The sequence below is a fragment of the Elaeis guineensis genome, chromosome 14 (genome assembly GCF_000442705.2).
Source record: "Elaeis guineensis isolate ETL-2024a chromosome 14, EG11, whole genome shotgun sequence".
NCBI lineage: Eukaryota > Viridiplantae > Streptophyta > Magnoliopsida > Arecales > Arecaceae > Elaeis > Elaeis guineensis.
The window spans coordinates 31,454,244-31,476,670 of NC_026006.2; the positions used below are offsets into that span (position 1 = coordinate 31,454,244).

The 22,427-nt window shown below is 34.3% G+C and overlaps 1 protein-coding gene across 1 annotated transcript; it reads right to left on the minus strand.

Moving 5' to 3' along the window:
• LOC114913283 (uncharacterized) lies at nucleotides 1–4,902 on the minus strand. Its single transcript, XM_029261904.2, has 2 exons — nucleotides 3,966–4,902; nucleotides 1–3,281 (listed from the first exon to the last, which is right to left on the minus strand). The coding sequence occupies exons 1-2, from the start codon at nucleotides 4,356–4,358 to the stop codon at nucleotides 3,225–3,227; spliced, it is 450 nt and encodes a 149-aa protein (XP_029117737.1). The 5' UTR covers nucleotides 4,359–4,902; the 3' UTR covers nucleotides 1–3,224.
• Between the last annotated feature and the right edge of the window lie 17,525 nt (nucleotides 4,903–22,427).

Genomic DNA, 22,427 nt, shown 5'->3' on the forward strand with positions numbered 1-22,427 from the left:
TGCCAGCCAAATATTAATATGTGTTGACTTGCTAAACATAGAAAAGAGCCAAATAAGAGTGCAAGCCAAAAATAGAATGTTGGATTGGAATGAGTGTGTGCTGATACACCCCCTCAAGATGAAGAATCGAGAGCACGAATCTTCAACTTGTCCCTTAGGAACCTAAAACGGGAGGTACCCAAGGGCTTGGTGAGAATATCGACAAGCTAATCTTGGATGGAGATGAACTGAATACATAGTTGATGTCTTGCAACACGTTCACGAACAAAATGAAAATCAATTTCGATATGCTTCGTGCGAGCATGGAAAACAGGATTGGCCGACAGATAAGTGGCCCCAATATTGTCACACCATAGAATCGAGGGACCATGTAAGGGATGACCAAGTTCCTGAAACAATGACTCAAGCCAGATAAGTTCAGCTGATCCATCTGCTAAGGTTTTATATTCAGACTCTGTGGACGAGCGGGTAACTATTTTCTGTTTATGAGATGCCCAAGAAATGAGGTTGGGGCCGAAAAAGATTGCATAGCCCCCAGTGGAATGCCTATCAGTCTCACTACCCGCCCAATCTGCATCCGAGAAAGCTTGGAGAGAGCGAGAGGTGGATCGGCGAATGTGTAACCCATGATCAGCTATAGCTTGAAGGTACCGTAAGATGCGTTTGACCATAATCCAGTGATCTGTATTAGGAGACTGCATAAACTGACATACTTTATTCACTGCAAAAAAAATATCCGGACGTGTCAATGTAACATACTGAAGAGCCCCAACAATGGAGCGATACTGTGTGGGGTCCGGATGGGGAGCACCCCCTGAATCAGAATCCTTTGTCATGGCCATTGGGGTCTGAACAGGTTTACAATCAACCATGTCTGCTTTTAAAAGAAGATCTTTAATGTAGCGGTTTTGAGATAATAATAATCCAGTAGAGTTCCGAACAACCTCAATTCCTAAGAAAAAATGGAGATCACCAAGATCCTTAATAGAAAATTTCTTAGCAAGCTGTTGAAGGAGAAGAGAGATCTGACTGGAGTCATTGCTGGTTACCAAAATATCATCAACATAGATGAGCACATAGAGGACATGAGACCTCATCCTTAAAATAAATAATGAAGGATCAGTTTTGCTGGCAACAAACCCTAGTCGGAGAAGAAACTGTGAGAGACGGTGAAACCAGGCACGGGGTGCTTGTTTTAACCCATATAAAGATTTGTGGAGATGACAGACATAATCTGGATGGTCGCGGTCCTCAAACCCTGGCGGTTGGGACATATAGTTAGGTTGCCATGTAAAAGGCATTATGAACATCTAATTGCCGGATGAACCAACCTTGAGATTTTGCAATACTTAGAATAGACCGAATGGTGGTAGGTTTGATAACCGGACTGAATGTCTCGTTGTAGTCGAGGCCAAGTTGCTGATGGAACCCTTTAGCAACTAGACGCGCTTTGTAACACTCGAGAGACCCATCAGTTTTTCTCTTGATCATTTACACCCGACCAAATTCTTTTGATGAGATGAATGTGGAACAAGAGACCACGTACCATTGCGAATTAAGGCATTAAATTCTTTAGTCATTACAGCACGCCACTCAGAGTGTTTAGAGGCTTGAGTAAAGCAAGTAGGTTCTATGATGAGGATAGTGGTGTGAGGGCGGATGGCTGGTTGGAACGGGGTCGAAGTACCATGGAATGTGTACGGATGGGTTGGGCAGGTGGGTGAGGGGAGGTTTTGTCTTGCTGGAAGCTAGTTGTAGGGGAAGGTGTAGGAAGGGAAGGTTTTGCTGATGAGAAATTGCAATAGAGGTCAGTAAGTAATCTGGTCCGAACAGGTGCAGAGTCGTTAATGCTAAAAGGGCTTGGAGTGGGATCGGTCATAGGAGAAGGTGTTGAGGTAGACCGAGAAAAGGAGGATGCAGTTGATGATGAGTTGGACAGACGATGCAAAGGAGAATGTGGAATCGATGGAGGAACGGATGGTAGTGGGATGGCCTCTTGTAGAGGTTGAAGTAATGTAACGCCCCAAGGTGGGGAAGAGGGAGATGATGGTGGTGGACAAGTTAATGAAGACTGAGATTGAAAAGAAAAGGTAGATTCATCGAAGCGAACGTGCCTAGCGATATATGTACGATTTATTTTTAAATCGAGACATCGATAGGCACTATGAGAGGGACATAGCCGAGAAACACACATGGTTGAGACCGATACTCCATTTTATGCCGAGTGTAAGGACGAAGAAGAGGATAGCAAAGACACCCAAAAATTCGTAGGAAGGCATAGGATGGTGGTTTGTTGTGAATGAGTTCGAAGGGGGATACATTATCAGAGGCAGCAAGTTCATCAGCAATAGCTTTGGCACGTCGGAGCAGAGAGGTGACGGTTTCATCTGGTTTTTGACGTAGATTCTGCAACTCTAGATGCAGAGACATGAGCCTGGTAGGAGATGCTGAACCAAAGGCTTCATGAAGAGTGATCCAATACTCAAAACTAGTCTCTTTGTCAAGAAGAAGAGGAACCAAATCTTCAGATAATGAAGCAACAAGAAGGCTTACGAGTTGGGCATCTTGTTGTTGCCAAGCAGTAGCGGCAATCGGATCAGTGGGCTGTGGGTGAGAGCCATCAAGGAACCCAAACAGGCCTTGACCCTTTAAGAAGGGAGTAATTTGCTTTCTCCAGATCAAAAAATTGGATGCATTTAATTTGATAGATAGAAAATGCTGTGCCGATGGAAAGGTGAGAGGGGTCATTGTGTTGGGTGGAGGAGGAGAAGAGGGATTGGAGGAGGTGGAGATAGATGAACTGGTGGCCATAAGAGAGCACAGAAGGAGGAAGAAGAAGAGATGCTCGTTGGAGCTTCAAGGCTCTAATACCATATAGAAGGTAATATCTTTATTGAGGATAATTTCTGATTCTTGCATTTCATTGTTCTCCAATAGGAGTATATATAGATTATAAGGTCTAGCTATTGTAGCAATTACAAGAAGAAGGAATATCTCGATTACATACTAAGTAAAGAGAAACTAAATGTAGAATAGCTAAACAAAGAGAAAGACCAAATAGGAGTGCCAGCCAAATATTAATATGTATTGACTTGCTAAACATAGAAAATAGCCAAATAAGAGTGCAAGCCAAAAATAGAATGTTGGATTGGAATGAGTGTGTGCTGATAAACCCAAATGAAAAAAAATCAAATGTTCATGGAACATCCTATCTCCAAGTCTTCTCAATCTTCTTCCACTTGCTCCTCACTCCCTTCATTTTGCGTGCTCACAATCCATTCCTGAAGCGAGAGAGAGAGAGAGAGAGAGAGCATAATGAATTAGAAATAAATCTCATGTTACGCTAAAAAGAAAAGAAAAATCTCATGCCCACTTAGGCATTAGCAAACTAACTGGTAAAGACGATGGTGTAGCTTCAAAATTCTAAAGTAGAGATTGTCTTTCTTCCAACTTTCGTTCGTATGACTGAGCTGACATTAGTGCAATGCCACCTGGCCCTCTCTATTGCAAAGTATTGTGCTTTACGATTGACAACTTTTAGGTACAATTTTCCAATTGACTTCGATTTTTTTTTTGTAGAATACAATTGACTATAAAAGAGTTAGGAATTGCTTTGCACCGAGTTCATGATCAGATGATAAAATAAAATCTGATTACCAAAGCTTCCAAGTGTCTAGGAATGTGGCAGGAAAAAATAACATCATGCATTTTCTTGGCCTTCTGATGCAAGTCCTTGTTTCATTTGAGTTTGAGTTTTCTCATGAGTTCCTAAATATACCCAGTTGGAAAAAATAAACTCTCCTATTTTTGAGACTCTAATGTTTGCTAAAAATTTGCACAAAGACATGCTCTTTAAGCAGTTGAATCCTTTTGTCTAATTAAATCATCAAAAAAATATGTATGCTTAAGTGATTCTCATTAATTTTTCTTTGTAGTTTTATGATCCAGTTGCTTCATATACATACCTCATTGGCATCATGGTTGTCAACTAGAATATTAGGCACCCATGCCAACTGACTGCTTCCTTTCAGTCCTTCCCACCACTCCATCAGCAATGGACAGTAGAATATCACCAGATCCTTCAGCATTGGTGGAAGCTTCTCTTCCACCGAGAATCGAAGCACCGGGCAATTCTCAATCTTCAAATTTTTAACGGATAACAAATTGTGCAGCCCCACCTGGGATGGCACTGAAGAAGAGGAGGAAGCCAGAGCCCAGGCAGCTGCAGGGCCACCTTTGCAATCTGTAGCTGCAAGCTGGGAGCAGTCTGTGATCTCCAGCCTTTTAAGAGCCGGCATATTGTGCAAGGGAAGACAAGTCAGTCCCTCACAGTACACAACTTCTAAAGACTCAAGCATGGTGACGTCTGTGGTATAAGACCATAATTGTTCCTTGGACTCCCCTCCTATACATAAGCTGGTGAGAGATGGGAGAGCTGGGAGGACGTTCAGCTGCTCGCAGTCCCCTACGTGAAGCTTCTTCGAGGATGGTGCGAGATCTTCTGGGATGATCCCCAGTTTTGGGCAATTACAAAGAGTTACGTTGGCAAGCTGAGGAAATGCACCTTCCTTCAGTCAACTCGATGCCTCCCATTCGGGTAACCCCTCGAACTGTAGCTCCTCGAATGCCGGGAATTGCTTCGTGCCCCAAAACTCTGGCCCGATGCGCCGAATGCTGCCCATTCCTGCTCTGTAGAGATGTTAGAGAGATGGTTTCTCGCCAAGCGATGGAAGGGCTTCACATTTCTCACAAATAAAGAGCTTTACACTGACAAGACTGGATAAGGATGGATCCCCTGTCCACTTGGGAAATCTTGCACCATTGTTGTTTCGAATTTGCAGCACCACCAGGTTGGGGTGAGGTTGGAGGCTCTCGGGCACCACATCCTCCCCTTCGAAATGTTCCGAAGGCTTGGTGAGCGCTCCAAGCTTGGCTGCGGTCCACTCATCATCAAAATTGAGGTTCAAAAGAAACTTTTTTATACACCGTGGATAATGCAGCACACCGCTTTATGTGATTGGTCCATATATCCATTACTTTTCAATACGCATTTAATGCCTACAATTCTATTTTTTTTATTTGAAAATTTTGAATGATGAAAATATCCTTAATCTTTAAAAAAAAGATTATGATATCTTATGTTCATATTATGACATCCTGCATGCAGAAAGTCATAATTTAGACACAGAATGTTATAATATACCACAGGATGTCATAATTTTTTCAAAGAACAGAGGCACTTTCATCATTCAAAATTTTAAACGAAAAAGCGAAACTGCAGGCGTCAAATACGCATTGAAAAGTGGTTGAAAAAAATATCCCTTCTATATTATGACATCCTGGGCCATATTATGATATTATGCATGCAGAAAATCATAATTTGACACAGGACGTCGTAATATGCATAGGATGTCATAATTTTTTGAACCATATTATAACATTCTGTATGCAGAAAATCATAATATACCATAAGATGTCATAGTTTTTTTTCAAAGGGTAAGGATATTTTCGTCATACAAAATTTTTAAACAAAAAAATGAAACTGTAGATATTAAATGCGCATTAGAAAATGATGGTCATATAGATTAATCACATAAAATAGTGCACTCCATATCGGATTTTCAACATCGCTCGCGGTGCACAAAGAATTTCTCGAGGTTCAAATGTGTAACATCCGGCTGGCCCAGCCAACCCAACCTGATTTTGGGGCCACCTATTAGGTGGTGCCCACCTAGACCCCCAATCGAACAAGAGGATAAATCCCCTATTTCACCACCTCCCATCCGTACTCCCTTTCTCTCTTTTCTCTCCCATACGCATGCCTCTCTCTTTCTTTTTTGCTCTCACGCACGCACTCTCTCTTTTCTTCTTCTTCCTTGCATGCCCTACCTCTCTTTCTCCATCTTTCTTTCTTCTTTTTCTTTTTCTTCCTCTTCTTCCTTTCTGTTCTTTTTACTTCTTTGATATAATTGCTGACCTATGGTTCTCTTTCCCATCATTGTGCGTAAACCCTCAACTCTTCTTAGCATTTAATCTGATTTCAATTTGAAGTTAATTAGTATATGGTTTGGGTAATAAAGAAAGAATGTTAAGGGTAGAATATTACTGATTTTGGGGCAGATTGAACTTACTTATGATAATCCAAGATTTTTAATTTTTTATTAGTTAAGAATTTTAATATGAAAATTTAATTGAAGGTTATTAATTGATTGCTCAACCAATTTGTAAAGTTTGAAAATTTTTGGATGCTATTTGATAGGATAAATAAATCTCAGATTGGGACTATTGTGCAAAAAAAATAGTAAATCAGAAATCTAGATTTTAGAAATTTTAAGGAGTTTACAAATTGTTTCAAGGGAATAATGTGATACTGATTTCAGATCACGTATGTATTTGGATTATTAGATTCCAAAGAGTATCGATAAATTTTTAGATAACCTAATGGAGGATTACTGTAAGGTAAAGTAACCTTTACTTAATCAAAGCAAACACATAAAAGGATAATTACATATAATTTTAGAATATTCATTGATTTAATTACTTCTGATAATATCACAATGTTGTCTTAGGACACCGTGATTATTAGTTTAAATCTGACTTTTAAAGAAATTAATAGAGAAGACGGTACTTCGATTTGATAACTTTGATTTTTATAAAAAAAATTAAGAAAAGTAATTTAAATTTAAAAATAAAAATTAAAAGTATAAAAATAAATCTGATATTAAGATCTACTATCTAAATCCTTACTTCTACTTGCAATACAAATAAAAGATAAAAATATAAAGTACATAAAAATAAATTGGTACTAAGATCTACTAACTAGATCTTAGCATCTACTTGTAATAAAAATAAAGAGTAGAAATTTAAAAGTGCATGAAAATAATTTTTTATATTCTTCAAAATTAAAATTTAATTATAAAAAATTTAAAAGAACAAGTAAATAAAGCAAAAAAAAACTGTAACAAAGATTCTGAAGTCGATTTGCACAGCCACATCAAAAAAATGGTTGATGACCTCTCCTTCTTCCTTCAAACTCCTTAAAACAAACTAGGCTTTCTCTTCTTCTTTCTCTTTGGATCTATCTTCAAGATGGTGTAGATGTGGAGATAGTATAGGAACAAAGCTCTTCTTCTTAATACCTCTTGCCTTGAAGCAACCTTCAACCCAAGCCTTGCCGCCTCCTCTCACAACTGCTCCTTTTCTTGGATGGATTTTTGTATTCTCCCTGGGGTCCTCTTTATAGGCACTAGGAGGTGAGGATCCTTTTGATTTCATGGTATGGGACCATAGGAATAGTGCTGGACGTCATGTTTTGTGAAGAGGAGGAATTCCACTAGAATTCGGCATTTAAATCTCAATCAAAATCAGACTTTGGATTACTTTAAAATACTTAAAACAACTTCCAAACCTGCCTGACTGTCAGATCTTGATCTAACAATCGAAATCCTACTCAAAACAGTCCAGGTTGAAGTCAAGAGCCCTCTGAGCCATCAGATCAACCCCCAAATCAAATGAGGACCATTGGATGGTGCAAAATAATCATTCAAAACTCTTTTCCTAGCTGGATTCTACCTCAGCCATCCGATCAAATGTGTGGAACAATTTGGGCCGTCAGATCACGCAGTTGATGTGGGCCGCCACCGTCAGATATGGGTAGGAGCATTTTGGATCATCCGATGCAGTGTGTGATCATGTCTCAGCCATCAATCAGTGCAAAACTTAGCCCACCTCTCTATGGACCACGACAATAGATCGACGAATTTTTATGTGAACTGCAACATAGATTTTATGGACTGAGTGATCGGTCCACCGTACATCGAGGGATTAAAAATGAGTTTTTGGACTAATTTTTTATTGATTTTTGGGCAGATTTTTGGGTTTCTTGGCTTGTTCTCCATTTCCAACATTTCTTGCTGTATGTGATGAAATTGAGCTTGAATTTGGGCTTAATTGGGCTTAATGTAATAAAATCTTCATGACCAATAATTTTTAAAAAATAGCATAACAAGTATCAAATGTAAAATAATAAAGACTAAATATCTAATATTTTAATATTTTTTATGTCATATTTAATACACTGATCACATCTCTTAATTTGAACTTTACTCATCCTCGAGTAAAAAAAGAATTTAGAGTTAAGTACCATTTAACTTAGAGTTTCAAATTTCATCAGGCAATTTTCAAATGGGCCATTGATGTTCAGTAGAGTATGAGTGAGGTATGTCATTGGAATATTAATACTAATCAATGTAAAAGTTAAACTAAGAGTACTAATTTTTTTCTAATTTTTTTTTAAATTGCCCCTACCTTTATCTCCAAATCATCTAATTTTCATATGGACGAGTGTATTATTACTTCCATCCTTCATTTATTATAAAAAATATCTTCATATTTTTTACTTTTGATACAAACAATAATACTTACTTAAGCGAAGGAGCCCGGTTACTCAGTGAGAGATCAATATTTAGAATTTATTCTTTTTTTTTTATGTATTTCTTTAATGTTATATCACTATTGAGTGTCTTAAACTATTAAGCTTTCTATCTGACCCATGTAGCAAATTTTTAACCAATGACTCCCGAATCAGATGATTTTAAGGCACTAGGTATAAAATATCCCTCAAATCTACTTGCTCGAATCAAATAGGCTACGAGGTAAAACTAATTTTACAATAGAGCTTCTTTACCCTTTATATCTTTTGACATGAAACTCAATGCTTACTTAGGCAAAGTGACTCGGTTACTCAGCATGATATTCTTAAAAGATTTTTTTTTTATTTTTGACTATTAAGAAATATATAGTTATCCTACACAAGCCCATAGAAAGTAAACTTTTCTTTGATGCTAGTAAAATGATTTAGAAATACTCAAAAAAAATATTTATATTCTAGACTTAACTCTTTAATGGACTTTCTTAATACTTGATCCCTTGGTATCTCACAAATTCTCTAATCTGTGTATCAATTTTTTTTAAAAAAAAAATACTTAGTTCAACTCAATTCTTAAGCATAATCAGGTGCTTAAATACTACATACTAATATTTTCAGGACTTAAATATTTTTTTTTATTATCCCTCCCAATTTAATCAATATTATCCTCAATGGAGTAGAAAAAATAAAAGGATGTAGACAAAGAGGAAGAAAAAGAGAGATGTCACCTGACCCAGAAGTCTTTTCAAAAATGATTCTCCTCCCAACTTAGCCAATATTATCTCTAAATTCCTACAAAAGATGCTATTTAAGAATCGATTAATCTAAATAAAATATAAAAGATATCAAAAAATAGAAGCTGGATTACTTTCTAAAAAGTATTAAGTTTACCGTCTTCAGTCAGACCATACAAATTCTACTTATCTCGTGTCAAATTTTAGATTGATAAATTTTAATGATTTTAGATTATCAATCTTAAGAAGATAGCCTACAATCTCTTTATTGATAAATTTTAGTATTTTATTATCAATCTCCAGAAAATAGTTCATGATCCCGTTCTTAATCAATTTTATCTTTCAAAGAAGATAATTTATAAATCCATTCACAGACTCTTGTTTGTTGAGAATTTTTTCTATTTGTTCTTCTAAAATACTCATGAATTGAATTTTTAGGTTAGGAGTTGAGTTTGATGCAATGGGTACCAGAAGGATGTCACTTAATTTGTTGCATGCTCCTTACTTTTTGCAGGAAGAACCAGCTTCTAGGACTGAAAAGAATAGGATTTTAGATTTATATATCTCAGATAACTCATCCATTTTTTTCTTTCCTTTATCTTTCTCACTCAAATTAGAACCAACATTAATACTAGTTTCGGGCTTAGGTTCTTCTATATATTTAGTCTCAATACTAACCTCCTTTTCTAAATTTATATTTTGGCTAGCATTAGCACTAGCCTCTCTCACTTGGTCTTGATATGGGTCTTTATAAATCCTACCATTTCTAAGTTTAAAAATTATTTTGGCATTCTCAAATTGGAGATTTAGGTAAGACATTGGATTGATGACTAGGTTCAAGTGGTTGGTGGATATTGGGTGGGTTGTTCCTGGGATTTGCTATTGGTTGGCTCGATAATTGATCTGGTTCTCTCCTCATGATGGACTCGGCTAACTATCCTAGCCTGACGATGGATTGCTGTTAAGTCATAATAATTTGTTAAAGTTTGTTAAACCTATCGTCGGCTAGAGAGATTTGTTGAAGAGGTGGGTATGAAGGTTGATTGTAATAGGATGGCTGGGAAGGTTAACTAGGTTGACCTCTATTATAGGCATAGTTTTAATACTGAGATCTATTTTAAAAGTTATGTATAGATAGCATTTGGATCTGAGCCTGAGTCTATTGAGGTCTCCAAGAAAAATTAGGTGGTTCCTCTAATCTTAGTTATATATGTTTAAAAATGGATCATTAATCAGTTTGGAGTAGCCTTGAGTAGCTTGAGCTTACTTTTCGATGAAAGATGAAAACTATATAATCGTGGGACATTCTCTCATATGATGGGTTAGGCTAGCATAGATAAAACAAATCTTTTAATAATTAGAAGGTGGTGTGTATTATACAGAAGATTGTTGACTTAGGATTATGAATTTATCTATAAGAAGATTGATTTTTTCTAATTTTTGGACTATCGGTTCAAATCGACCTTAAGACTAGAGTCTGAATATTTAATTCTATAGAATGATGAAAATATTGATGAATTATAGGTGGAAGGAATAAAGTATTCTTTCATCTATCTAGGTGGTTCTCTAAAATTTATAGCCATTTGATTATCAGATTTAACATGGATCAGCCGTTCAATTTTAGAATTGGGTTCAACTAGGTCAGAAAAAAGAGATCTCCTACCATGCATGTACCAGTGCAAATTCTAATGTGTGTGATTCAGATTTTTTTAAATATTTTTTATTTTTTTTCAATCACAAACAAATTAGCAAATAATTAAATCTAGACACCTATAGATTTCTTAGACCTAACAGTTTGATGTAGAGTGGCTCGGCCTAAATGCAAGTTGCGTCTCTTCTCACTTTCTTCGATTAGCCAGGTAAAAGGTGGGGTCGTGGGAGTTCCTCTGCTGCTTGCCTTAGACACCAATTGGATTGGCTAAATAAGCTAATGGAACTAACTAAATAACCACGAGTCCACTTAAGCTTACCCTTTTTAACCTCTTGCCTTAGATACCAATTTCAAAGGTGAGTCCAAATGTACTTTACACTTGACTTCACCATAATATTTGAACTGAACTCAATTGATCCTAGGGGTCAACATCGATCGAATTTTAATTAGGCTTAGGTCAACGTGGGATGCTGGTTGGTTATTTTTGGACTAAGAAAGGGTGATGAAATCTTCACCCTTATCTTGTTAATGGGTGTTGCCCTTAAGTTAATTTGAGATGAATATACACAATCAATTTCAAACAAGGAGTTCTATGCAACTAAATTAGATGCATGAAATTGATTAAACTTGAAAGGCTTACCTTATCTTCAGCAATCACCAAAAAAAATAAATTTAAATGATGGATTCTCTAAGCAATTAGGATTTCTACTCTTATGATGAAGTTTTAATTAGGTTTAAGTGAGTTATTTTTAAGTTAATTTGAAAAGAAAGCAATAATACTAAAAAAAAAAAATCTAGGGTTAGGATTGATCTCACCCAGCAAAATTGGAAGTTTTCTTTCTCCCTAATATTTTTTGTTCTACAAGAAAAATAAAAAAAAAAGTTAGTAAGCTGTATTCACAAAAAAATCAAAGAAATCAAAAATCTTAGCATTCGTACCTTCTTTGACAATGGTGCCAAAATTGATAATGCCACGATGTTGTCGTTAGGACACCATGATTATTAGTTTAAATTTAATTTTTAAAAAAATTAAAAATATATAAAAAATAGTGAGTCGGGTCGAATCCACAGAAAAGACAGTGCTTCGATTTAATAACTTTGATTTTTATAAAAAGAAAAAAATTTTGAGAAAAGTAATTTGAGTTGAAAAATAAAAATTAAAAGTATAAAAAATAAATCTAGTACTATGATCTACTATTTAGATCCTAGCTTCTACATATAATAAAAATAAAAGATAAAAATTTAAAGTGCATAAAAATAAATTGATACTAAGATCTACTAACTAGATCTCAGCATCTACTTGTAATAAAAATAAAGAGTAAAAATTTAAAAGTGTATGCAAATAAATTTTTATATTAATTTAAAATCAAAATTTAATTATAAAAAATTTAAAAAATAAGTAAATAAAGTAAAAATAAACTGTAACAAAAATTCTGAAGTCAATTGGTGCAGTCTCGTCTGAAAGATGGTTGATAACCTCTCCTACTTCCTTCAAACTTCTTAGAGCAAACTGGACTTCCTCTTTTTTTTTCTCTTTGGATCTGATCTTCAAGATGGTGTAGGCATGGCGATAGCATTAGAACAAAGCTCTTCTTCTCAGCACCTCTTAACTTGAAGTAACCTTCAACCTAAGCCTTGCCGCCTCCTTCTCTCACAGCTGCTCCTTCTCTCGGATGGATTTTTCTATTCTCCCTAGGGTCCTCTTTATAGGCATTAGGAGGGGAGGATCATTTTGATTTCATGGTATGGGACTATAGCAATAATGCTAGATGTCATGTTCTATGAAGAGGAGGAATTCCATTAGAATTCGACATTTAAATCTTAGTCCAATTCAGGCTTCGGACTGCTTAAAACACTTAAAATAGCTTCCAAACTTGTCTGACCATCGGATCTTGATCTAATGGCTGAAATCTAGCTCAAAATAGCCCAAGTTGAAGTCGGAAGCCCTTTGAGCCATCAGATTAGCCCCCAGATCAAACAAGGACCGTTGGATGGTGCAAAACAATCCTTCAAAATTCTTTTGCTAGCTAGATTCCACCTCAGCCTTCAGATCAAACGTGTGGAACGATTTGGGCCGTTGGATCGATATGGGCCACCACTGTTAGATATGGGTAGGAGCATTTTGGATTGTCCGATGTAGTGTGTGTCGCATCTCAGCCATCGATCAGCGCAAAACTCAGCCTGCCTCTCTATGGACCGTGATAATAGACTGACAAATTTTTTTGTGAACTGCGACATAGATTTTGTGGACCAAGCGGTCAGTCCACCATACACTGGAGGATTAAAAATGGATTTTTGGGCTGATTTTTCATTGATTTTTGGATAGATTTTTGGGCTTCTTGGCTTGCTTTCCATTCTCAATATTTCTTGCTATGTGTGTGACAAAATTATGTTTGAATTTGGGCTTATTTTGGTTTAATGTGATAAAATCTTCATGATGAATAATTTTTGAAAAATAGCATAACAAGTATCAAATATAAAATAATAAAGACTAAATACCTAATATTTTAATACTTTTTATGCCAAATTTAATACACTGATCAACTACCAAATTTTTGGAAATCATGCCATTTGTATGTTATATTGGTCTTATTGAGCCAAGTATGATCATATAATTATAAGTATTTCAAGAATTGAATATCCATAGTATTTTGTAAATTGATGATTGTATGCTTATTAGAATGGTTTCTAATTGATAGAATTCTGAGAAAACTTATATGAATCTTTGGATTTCATGCTATCGAGTACGAATACATTGATTTAAAAAAATTATATTATATATGAATTATTAAAAATTTAATAATTAATTACTTTTATGAATTTTATGTACTGATTCAGAATTTTATATATGTTACAGTTTATATATGTTATAGTAAAGATTGTTTGAATCAAGTTTGTGTATATATATTAAACTCTCAATCTATTTATATTCTAGACCTTGCCATATAGGGGTTGTACATTGGCAATTGATATGAATTGTTCTGAAAGTTGGCATTATGGACCTACTCCGCAGAGGTTAAATGCGGTACTATGGACCTACTCCATAAGGGTTGAATTCAGTACATTGGATCCTATCACAGGGATTATATGTGGCCATAGTTGTATAGATTGAAGAATTAATATGATATTTTTAAAGGATACGATCTTATGATAATATCGAAATCTTGAAGGTAATTATCTGGTTTCATTATAAGAAAACAAGTTGTTAGCGATGGTTAAATGCCATCGCTAATAACCCCATCCCCATCACTAATACTATTAGCGATGAATTCTCGTCACTAATAGTGACGGATTCTCATCGCTAATAATTCGTTGAAAATAATGTGGCCGCTAATTATCATTATTAATGATGGTAAAAATTTTATTGCCAATATGGATAATTAGCAATGATATTAGCAACAACAAAGCCGCTGCTCATACTTTTTTATTTTAATTTTTTAAAAAAAGCTATTAGTAACGATATTTTTCATCACTAATATCATTGCTAATAATTTTTATTTTAACTTAATTAAAATTTTAAAAACTATTAGCGATGATATTTCCCATCACTAATATCATCACTGATAGTTTTTTATTTTTTAATAAATACATAATTAAATTTTTAAAATCTATTTTTGTCATAGTAACAAATAATTATATTTTTAAAAATCTATTATAAATAAAATAATAATTATTTATGATAATCATAAATATAAAATTAATTATATTATTTAAAAATATAAATTTTATAATTTTATAAATTTATACTACTTTACAAGTATCAAAATTATATACATATAAAAAAAAAAATCATGTGAGATCCTTCTTGTCGTCCTCTTCATCCTCCTCCTCCTCCTATACATCCTCTCCAGTAGTTGATGGATGAGGTCCGGATGTCCTAATATTTTGTAATAAAAAAATAAAATATTATTAATAAGTTTCAATATGAAAGCATACATGTCAATATAGAGGTGCATATTTTGATAATATGAAGCTATAGATACCCCCAGCTCATTGATTGGATAGAGTTAGATTGAATTTTTACCTCCTAGATCTCTTTTCCAGACTCAAGCCTAAACATGTGAAGCTTTTAAATATAAAAATTCAAAATAAATAAAAAAAAATATTAATAGACTTACCTACTGTGATGGTTGTGACAACGAGCCTAACTAATCGTACAGATACAGATCTTGAAGAATCTCAACGATCGATCGTGGATGGTATCTCGGAAGCTCTGAGATCGCTGGCTCCAAAACCTCTATACGACCTCCTCCACATGTGCATCACCCCATGTCTAGATCATCTAGACCTGAGAGGAGGATATCGAAGAGTATCGAGCTGCTGGAAGGTCGAAGCTATGGTCGAATCCTATGACCCAGCTCCTACTCACCCCTCCGGTGGCCTTGAGCTATCCCTTGAGGTCAAAGAGGGGCTGAGAGGATGGGTCTACACTGTGCTGTGATATGAAATATTTTGTATAATCCATCTATATGGTTTAAAAATTTATTAGTCGAGATCTAAGATCTAAGTAATCATCAGTCTTCCTAGACTGGTGTGTGGCCTCCCATATTTACAACTGTCTTGGTGCACAATCCAGCTACCATGTTTATAATAAAATAATAATAAAATTAATTAAAACATACATATGATCGATTCAATATAAAATTAATTTAAGTATAAATTTTTTATCAATCCATCGGCTACAACATGTGCGCCAATAAAGCCACCAGTGTGCTTGATCGGATCCTATTGGATGGTCCGATTTTGGTGTGCCCTCTACCGCCTATCAGAGTACTCATCAATGCTCCATCAATCACAGAGGGCCTTCCATATGTCCACCTACATCTAGTGATATGTGTAAGACTTTCAATCCAATGGTGACTCAGAACTGGAGTGCTCTATGGCAGACTGTCTAAAGCTGTACAGCCCATCTCGAAGCCTACAGTGGCCACCTCCTCGAAGGTCTGACAGCCAGCCTTCTCATCTTGAGGAGTCTAGAATCGGTAGTACTTCTACAAATAGAAGTAAGTATGTATTAATAAATAGAATACAAACCTACCATGAATTTAAAAATTAAATAACATTGACTTATCAAAAATATCTCTCAAGCTACATCACGAGCCCCTGACGGTCAATTGGAGAACTCGTTCATCAGCTCCAGTATCAATCATCGGATGATCCCAGAACCATATGAGGCACCCCAGGCTCTTTTAAATGTATTGCAAAATTAATTTTGAATAATAAATATTAGACTCTAAAATGATTAAATTTTAAACATATTTAGTAAAAATATAGAACTTACAAGCAGCTTTGAATGTGGACGAGCTCTCTATCCTCTGATTGAGTCGGAGGTGTTATGAGCTGGGCTGGTCTTCTACCACACCACTGACTATGAGAGTTGGATACTGCTCCATATGACTGTGGGGTCATTAGAGAACCCACATCGTCCGAACATGAGAGTATCAAGACATCATAAAGAATATTATATTAGATAATAAAAGATAAAATAATATAAAAGAGAATATCTAGAGTATTAAAATTTATCCATGATATGTATGGTACAGAGCCATGCAAGCTGACTGCATAGGAGCTCTTTCCTCAAGAGCTCTCTCCTCGACTGTGATGGCTCTGATCTCTGAAAGATATTGTTAGATATGTGCCCTAGAAGTCCATTATTGACTGACATATTTATATTTTTAGAGCTTTTTTTTGTGCTTATAAAACTTTATTATTAATAAAAAGATATTTTTATTTTCAATCATATTTATGTGTCCATGATTTATCCTAAAAATTAATAAAGATAATATTGTATATTCTTAAGGTGTTGAGAATTTGAGACATACATTATTAATGGTTAGTTTTTAAATATCTCTGATCAAAGGATCATCACAAAGGACCATGACCAACTCATTTAAGATTGATGCACAGATCACCTCCCTTATGAGGAGACGAGTCTCAAGTCTACCATGTGGTGACATTAGGGTGAGAGTATAGGTGGTTGTTAGAGAATAACTTAAACTGAGCGTGATCAACATGAGAAATCACTTGGATATCTACTCACTCGTTAGTGTTCTTCTTTATGCTACAGTAGTATGAGTGGTCCTTTAACCTACGGTGTCATTGGCTATTCGCAGCAAGGCTATTAAGTTTGACTGTATGTTTTTGATCCCTAGCCATTCAGATCCTTACTGTGTATGTTGACTATAATAGGTTTAGATTCACTGTTAGAGTAGGATGCATCTAGGTAAAATCTATCAATCTTGGTAGTAAAAGGAAAGTCCTACATGATTTACAAGATTGAGTTTAGAAAATCTTCGATCAAAGTAAGTGTGAATACTAAAAAAAAAATTATAAGATTTACAAATGAACTCAAGTCGAACCAATCTGGCTTATGACTAACAATGAGATTTGACGAGTTCTCCATGATCTCTGTCAAGATGGGACATATGATAGAAGGACTAAATTATATGATAACTGTACCTAAGGGTTCATATTTTTTTATTCTACTGAGTTATCACTACATGCTGCTAGATGTAGATTTTGAGAACTCACTAAGATTATTTTTGTATCAATGATCCTTAGTGGGATGAGCTAGAATTATTCTGATCCATAGAAGAAAGTTTCGATGATACGGTGATGGAGATCATAATATGTCTTACTATCAAATAGAATAGAACTTGAGAGATCACACAAAAAAAGAGTTTGACCCAATCAATGGCTTAGATCAAATTTGAATTATCAATTTGATTGATAGTTTGAATTTAGAAATGATTAAATTGTAAGTATTACAGATTCAGTAACTGCTAATTATTAGTACAGAGACTTAATTATAAATATTATGATTTAATTAAGATTGATTAAATTATAGATCAAATTCTAATTAATTTAAATCAAATTTAATTTAATTAGATTTAATTTAATTTAATACTAATTAGGTTTAATTTATTGAGAAATATGTCCCATAGTCAATTATCAACCTGTTGATGGTTGTGCTATTTGATGTAATTGTATATGAATTAATTATTAATAAAAATATTTATTTGATAATTTTTCATCATAAACTTGTACATCTTCTATATCAAACTTCTATGTTATGATGAAAGTCCTTAGGACTATTTTAAAATGATAAAAAAAGATTTATCATTTAATCCTTAAATGAGTTCACAACCAAATGATATGCTATTACTAGGACGATAGACATATCAAGTATAGGTTATTGTGTGCCATATAGGTTGGTTATACTCTTAATCAAAGAATGTGAAGATACTGATATGGTATGCAGGTAAAATGTAGGAGTATATTTCACCGAACATGACTAACTCTGGAGTACTCTGCTATCAAGAGTCACTCCGAAAGAATATGGATATGTGTCTCTCCGAACTGAGATCACCATGGTGACTTGCAAGCAATTCACTGTGCTTTGGTGTCAGACTACCTGAATTTCTAACTTAGGATCAGAAGATTTCTGAGTACAGTCAAGTACTTGTGAAGTTGATGCGTGAGTCAAGATGGAATTGACCACTCCAAAGTATTGGAGAGAATGCTTTGTGTTTTAATTTAGTAAGACCTTGACCAGGGCAGTTTTTATGAGGAGTCACAAGGTTTATTAGGTTGAGATACATAATGGATGTACTATTAAGAGTTGACAGTTTAAACTCTAAGTCATCCTAGCATCAAAGATCAAAGGGATGAATTATATGGTAACTGTAACCAAGTAGATTCTTAAGTATTCCTTTGCATACATTCGGTCTATCTGGATATCAAGTACAATTGCTAGATGGTTATTTTGATTCGTAAAGAAATCTGTTTCTATGCTATAGACTTAGATTCAAACCTATAGGGTCACACACATTAGAAGTTTCTCTCCAATCAGATGGCTAATCTAAAGAGTCACACTAGACTGGGATTCTCGTGAAGAGTCCTACTAGATGGGGACTCAGCTGAAGAGTCCCACTAGACTGAGATCCTATCATTAATGAAAGATTAATTAGTGATTAGATCATTAATTATCTTAATTTGATTGAGTATTAAAGTCTGGATCAAGTCTGATTGAATTGGATTCAATCAGGTCAGGTTTGATTAGGTTATGAGATGACCTAATCGATAAGGAAGAATTGATCCTGATTTGATCGAGTCTATGACTCAATTAATTTATCAATTTAATCTAATTTAATTAAGATTATTGGATTCTAATTAAATTAAGTTTATTATATTTTATTTGAGTCTAATTTGATTGGATTTGAAAGAAATTTAATTGGTTAAACCCTAGAGTCCCAAATGAATGGAACTCTCTCCCTTGCACCTCCCCTTCTCTCCACCCCTTCTTTCATTGCATAAATTGGTTTGTGTGCTGAATAATCCATACCAAAACCCTTCTTTTGTCACCCATTAGTGATAGGATAAGGTTGGTTTTAAATTGAATTCAAAAAGATTTGAATTTAAACCTAAAACCCTATCCCTATCCTTCCATACATTGGCTCCTTGTGAAGGCACCTATTATGTGTGACAAAAAGAAAATATTCTTGATTATTTTTCATACTCAAAATCTTTTGTTTGGTCTTCCTTTAAGTTAGATAATAGTGAGAAAAAGTTAGAGTTAAATTAAAATTCAAAATGGTTTGAATTGTAACAAACTCTGACTCTTATCCTATCTAATGTGATGATGCCGGCAACCATAAACATGCTTGATTTTTGTGTGCCAATCAGTCTCTGATTTTCACCATGAGATACCATAGGAAAAGAGGGGCCACATATCCTTCTTGGAGCATGAGGTTTGGGTGGGCTTCTATCTTCTTTGGTGTGAACAAAGGAGGAGATCTATCTCCTCTCGGGTGAGAGACCTAGAACTGTTCTAGGATTTTTGAGTGAGAAAAAAATCAAAAGAGAAGAGAGTCTTCATTTGATTTTCTTTTATCATCCAGCATTTTCCTTTGATCTATCTTCAATACCAAAAAGGTCCAAGATGATCTAAAAGGAGATCAAATCAGATCCATCATCAGAAGCCGATTGCATGAGCTAGCACTCCCATAGAGGGTTGATCGGTCCGAGGACTTTGTGTGGACTATCTGTAGAGACCAGATGCTTGTATGACTGAGAGCAACTAACAAAAACTTTTAGATCCATATTCTTGATCATAGAGTTTGACTATCCACGCTCAGATATTGGGTTCGGAATCCTAATAGTAATAAATTAAATCTATTACTGAATGTTGATTTTTGGTTCACATGTTTGTTATTTTAGATTCAGATTTTATACATATAAATTCATATCATAGATCTATTTGTAAGAATTTTAAGATCAGATCTTATATATATATTTATAGATTAAATAGTTTAATCTAATATTTTTCACTATAAAATTTTTGAAATGCATGCATGAAACCCCTACACATTCCAATAGTGGAATTAGAGCCATGATTCGATATGACATGATATTATATGTATTTAGATCTATAATTTAATTTAGATTAGATCTGATATATGATATTTAGATCTAAAGTTAGATATAGATCTGATCACACAAACTGATATAAGATTGTCCTGCTGTAAGGTTTACCCCTTACAGTACAAAGGTTGTCCTAGTTTGTGCTGATCCTTATAAAATTTGATTTTAAATTAAAATATATAAAATTTATTTATGATAATTATTATCTAATTTTGATATGATTAAAATATAATAATTAGATCTAAAATTATTTAGATTAGATATAAATTATTTAGATTAGATGATCTGAATAGCTAAGTAATCAGATCGAATTTGTCACCAGCCATCCGATCATAGGAGATAATAGAGATTAGATCTTTCTTTTTTCTATTCAATTAGATCTTCTTATGATGTGTAGGGGTACCATTGTGACTATATCCCATGAAGATGAATGCAAAAAAAAAATTTTACTTTTCTGCAAAAACTTAAGATTGTGTATATGATACATTGTATAAAAAGTATTTGCATCTAATCTTTGCAAATAAAATCTAAAATTATGAACATATTTAGAATAGCTCTAAAATAATTTATGATTAATTTTATTACTATTTATATAAAATTATTTTGATATAAAATTAATGTAATTATGGTAGTTCGTCTGTTGAGTCGACTCAGTATTGTTTAGGTCAACTCAAGACTCTAGTTAGTCAGCTCAATTTCTATTGAGCGACTTAATGAATAGGCTAAAAATTATGATTCATAATTTATCATCAATGAGTCAACTAAGTCTAAAAAACTTAGTCGACCCATTGTGATGAGTCGACTCAATCCAGGGGTGAGCTGATTCAAGTTTTAGATCTAAATAATTATGTATAAAAATTAATTATAAAAATATTTTATAAAATTTAAAATTATTTTTAAATATCGAACTCCTACCCATAATCTCAAACTTAATTGATAATTAAGTTGAATAAATTAGATCTAAAATTATGAAATAAAGATCTAATGTTATTCACATAAAATATAGATGATGGATTTATGGGTTAGCTTGATTAGGTCCTCCTAATTGGATTAGACCTAGGGTTAGAATCAAAGATTAAATGGACTAAGAAGAAAAATTAGATTAAATCAAAATTTTTTTAGAGCCAATATAATAGCTATAGTTGGTTGAGTCCATATCTTTAATTAGACCCAAATGGACTTTGATCTTGAGCCCAGCGGTCGAATCCAAATCCATAAGTAGATCCAATTGAAACTGATTAACCAGTTGGTATCTAAGATAAGTTTGGCAGTCTTGATCGATGATCATTAATTGAGAGCTACTCACATAGATTGAGTCTATGATGAGTTAATGGCATATCCCTCCCATGGATCTCACTTGGCCAACATGATCAATCAAGTTTTGATCAAATCACTTAATGATTAGGGTTGACCCATGCTTACTAGAAAATCAGTTTGACTGATTTAGGTGCTCCTAGTTCGACTTGACTTTATCCTCGACATGATTTAATAAAGTTAGTGGGAAGATTGATGACTTATCAGTTGGATCAGCTTGTTTCTAGTCTACCCTGATCTGACTTGGTAAAGTCAGTGGGAGGATTAAGATTAGCTAGTCTGTGCATTTAATTTTGTTAAATTATGTTAACCAAATCTTCTAAATTATTAGGTCCATAAAATGAGTTAGTTATGGTGATAACTAGATCATAGCCTCCCATTACGGTAAATGATAATGGATCCATTATTTCTGATTGACATTGTAGGCACCATCCATCTAGTATTTTTCTGAATGATGAAATTATTATTCATTATACGATGACTTTATTGTACTATCTGATAAATTATTGGGTTGGTTGTCATACTCAGACCCAATTATTTATTAGTTAGAATCACTGAGTAGGTTCATGTCAATGATTGGATCTAATCAGAACTTTTAGTAGAGGCCCATCATCTACTAAAATAAAATCTGAGGTAAAATTAATTATTAGAAATTATTTGAAGAAATAATTGGTTGAGAACCTATCCATAGATGCATATGGGTTGGTCGAGCCATACTCGGGCCTGTATGCAGTCTGTGTGGATTTTAGTATCCGCTAAGGAATTAAAGTAATTCTTCGAATTAAAGTTAGAGGTTACCAATTCATATAAAATAGTGAGAGAACCTTTAGACTAAAGTCTATATCTTTAGATTTGATTAATTCATATACTAATTAGG

Coding starts and splice junctions, on each gene's coding strand:
- LOC114913283 (XM_029261904.2), bottom strand. CDS start 4,358: ATGCTTGAGTCTTTAGAAGTTGTGTACTGTGAGGGACTGACTTGTCTT. Junction 3,282..3,965: donor ACAACCATGATGCCAATGAG/GTATGTATATGA, acceptor CTCTCGCTTCAG/GAATGGATTGTGAGCACGCA.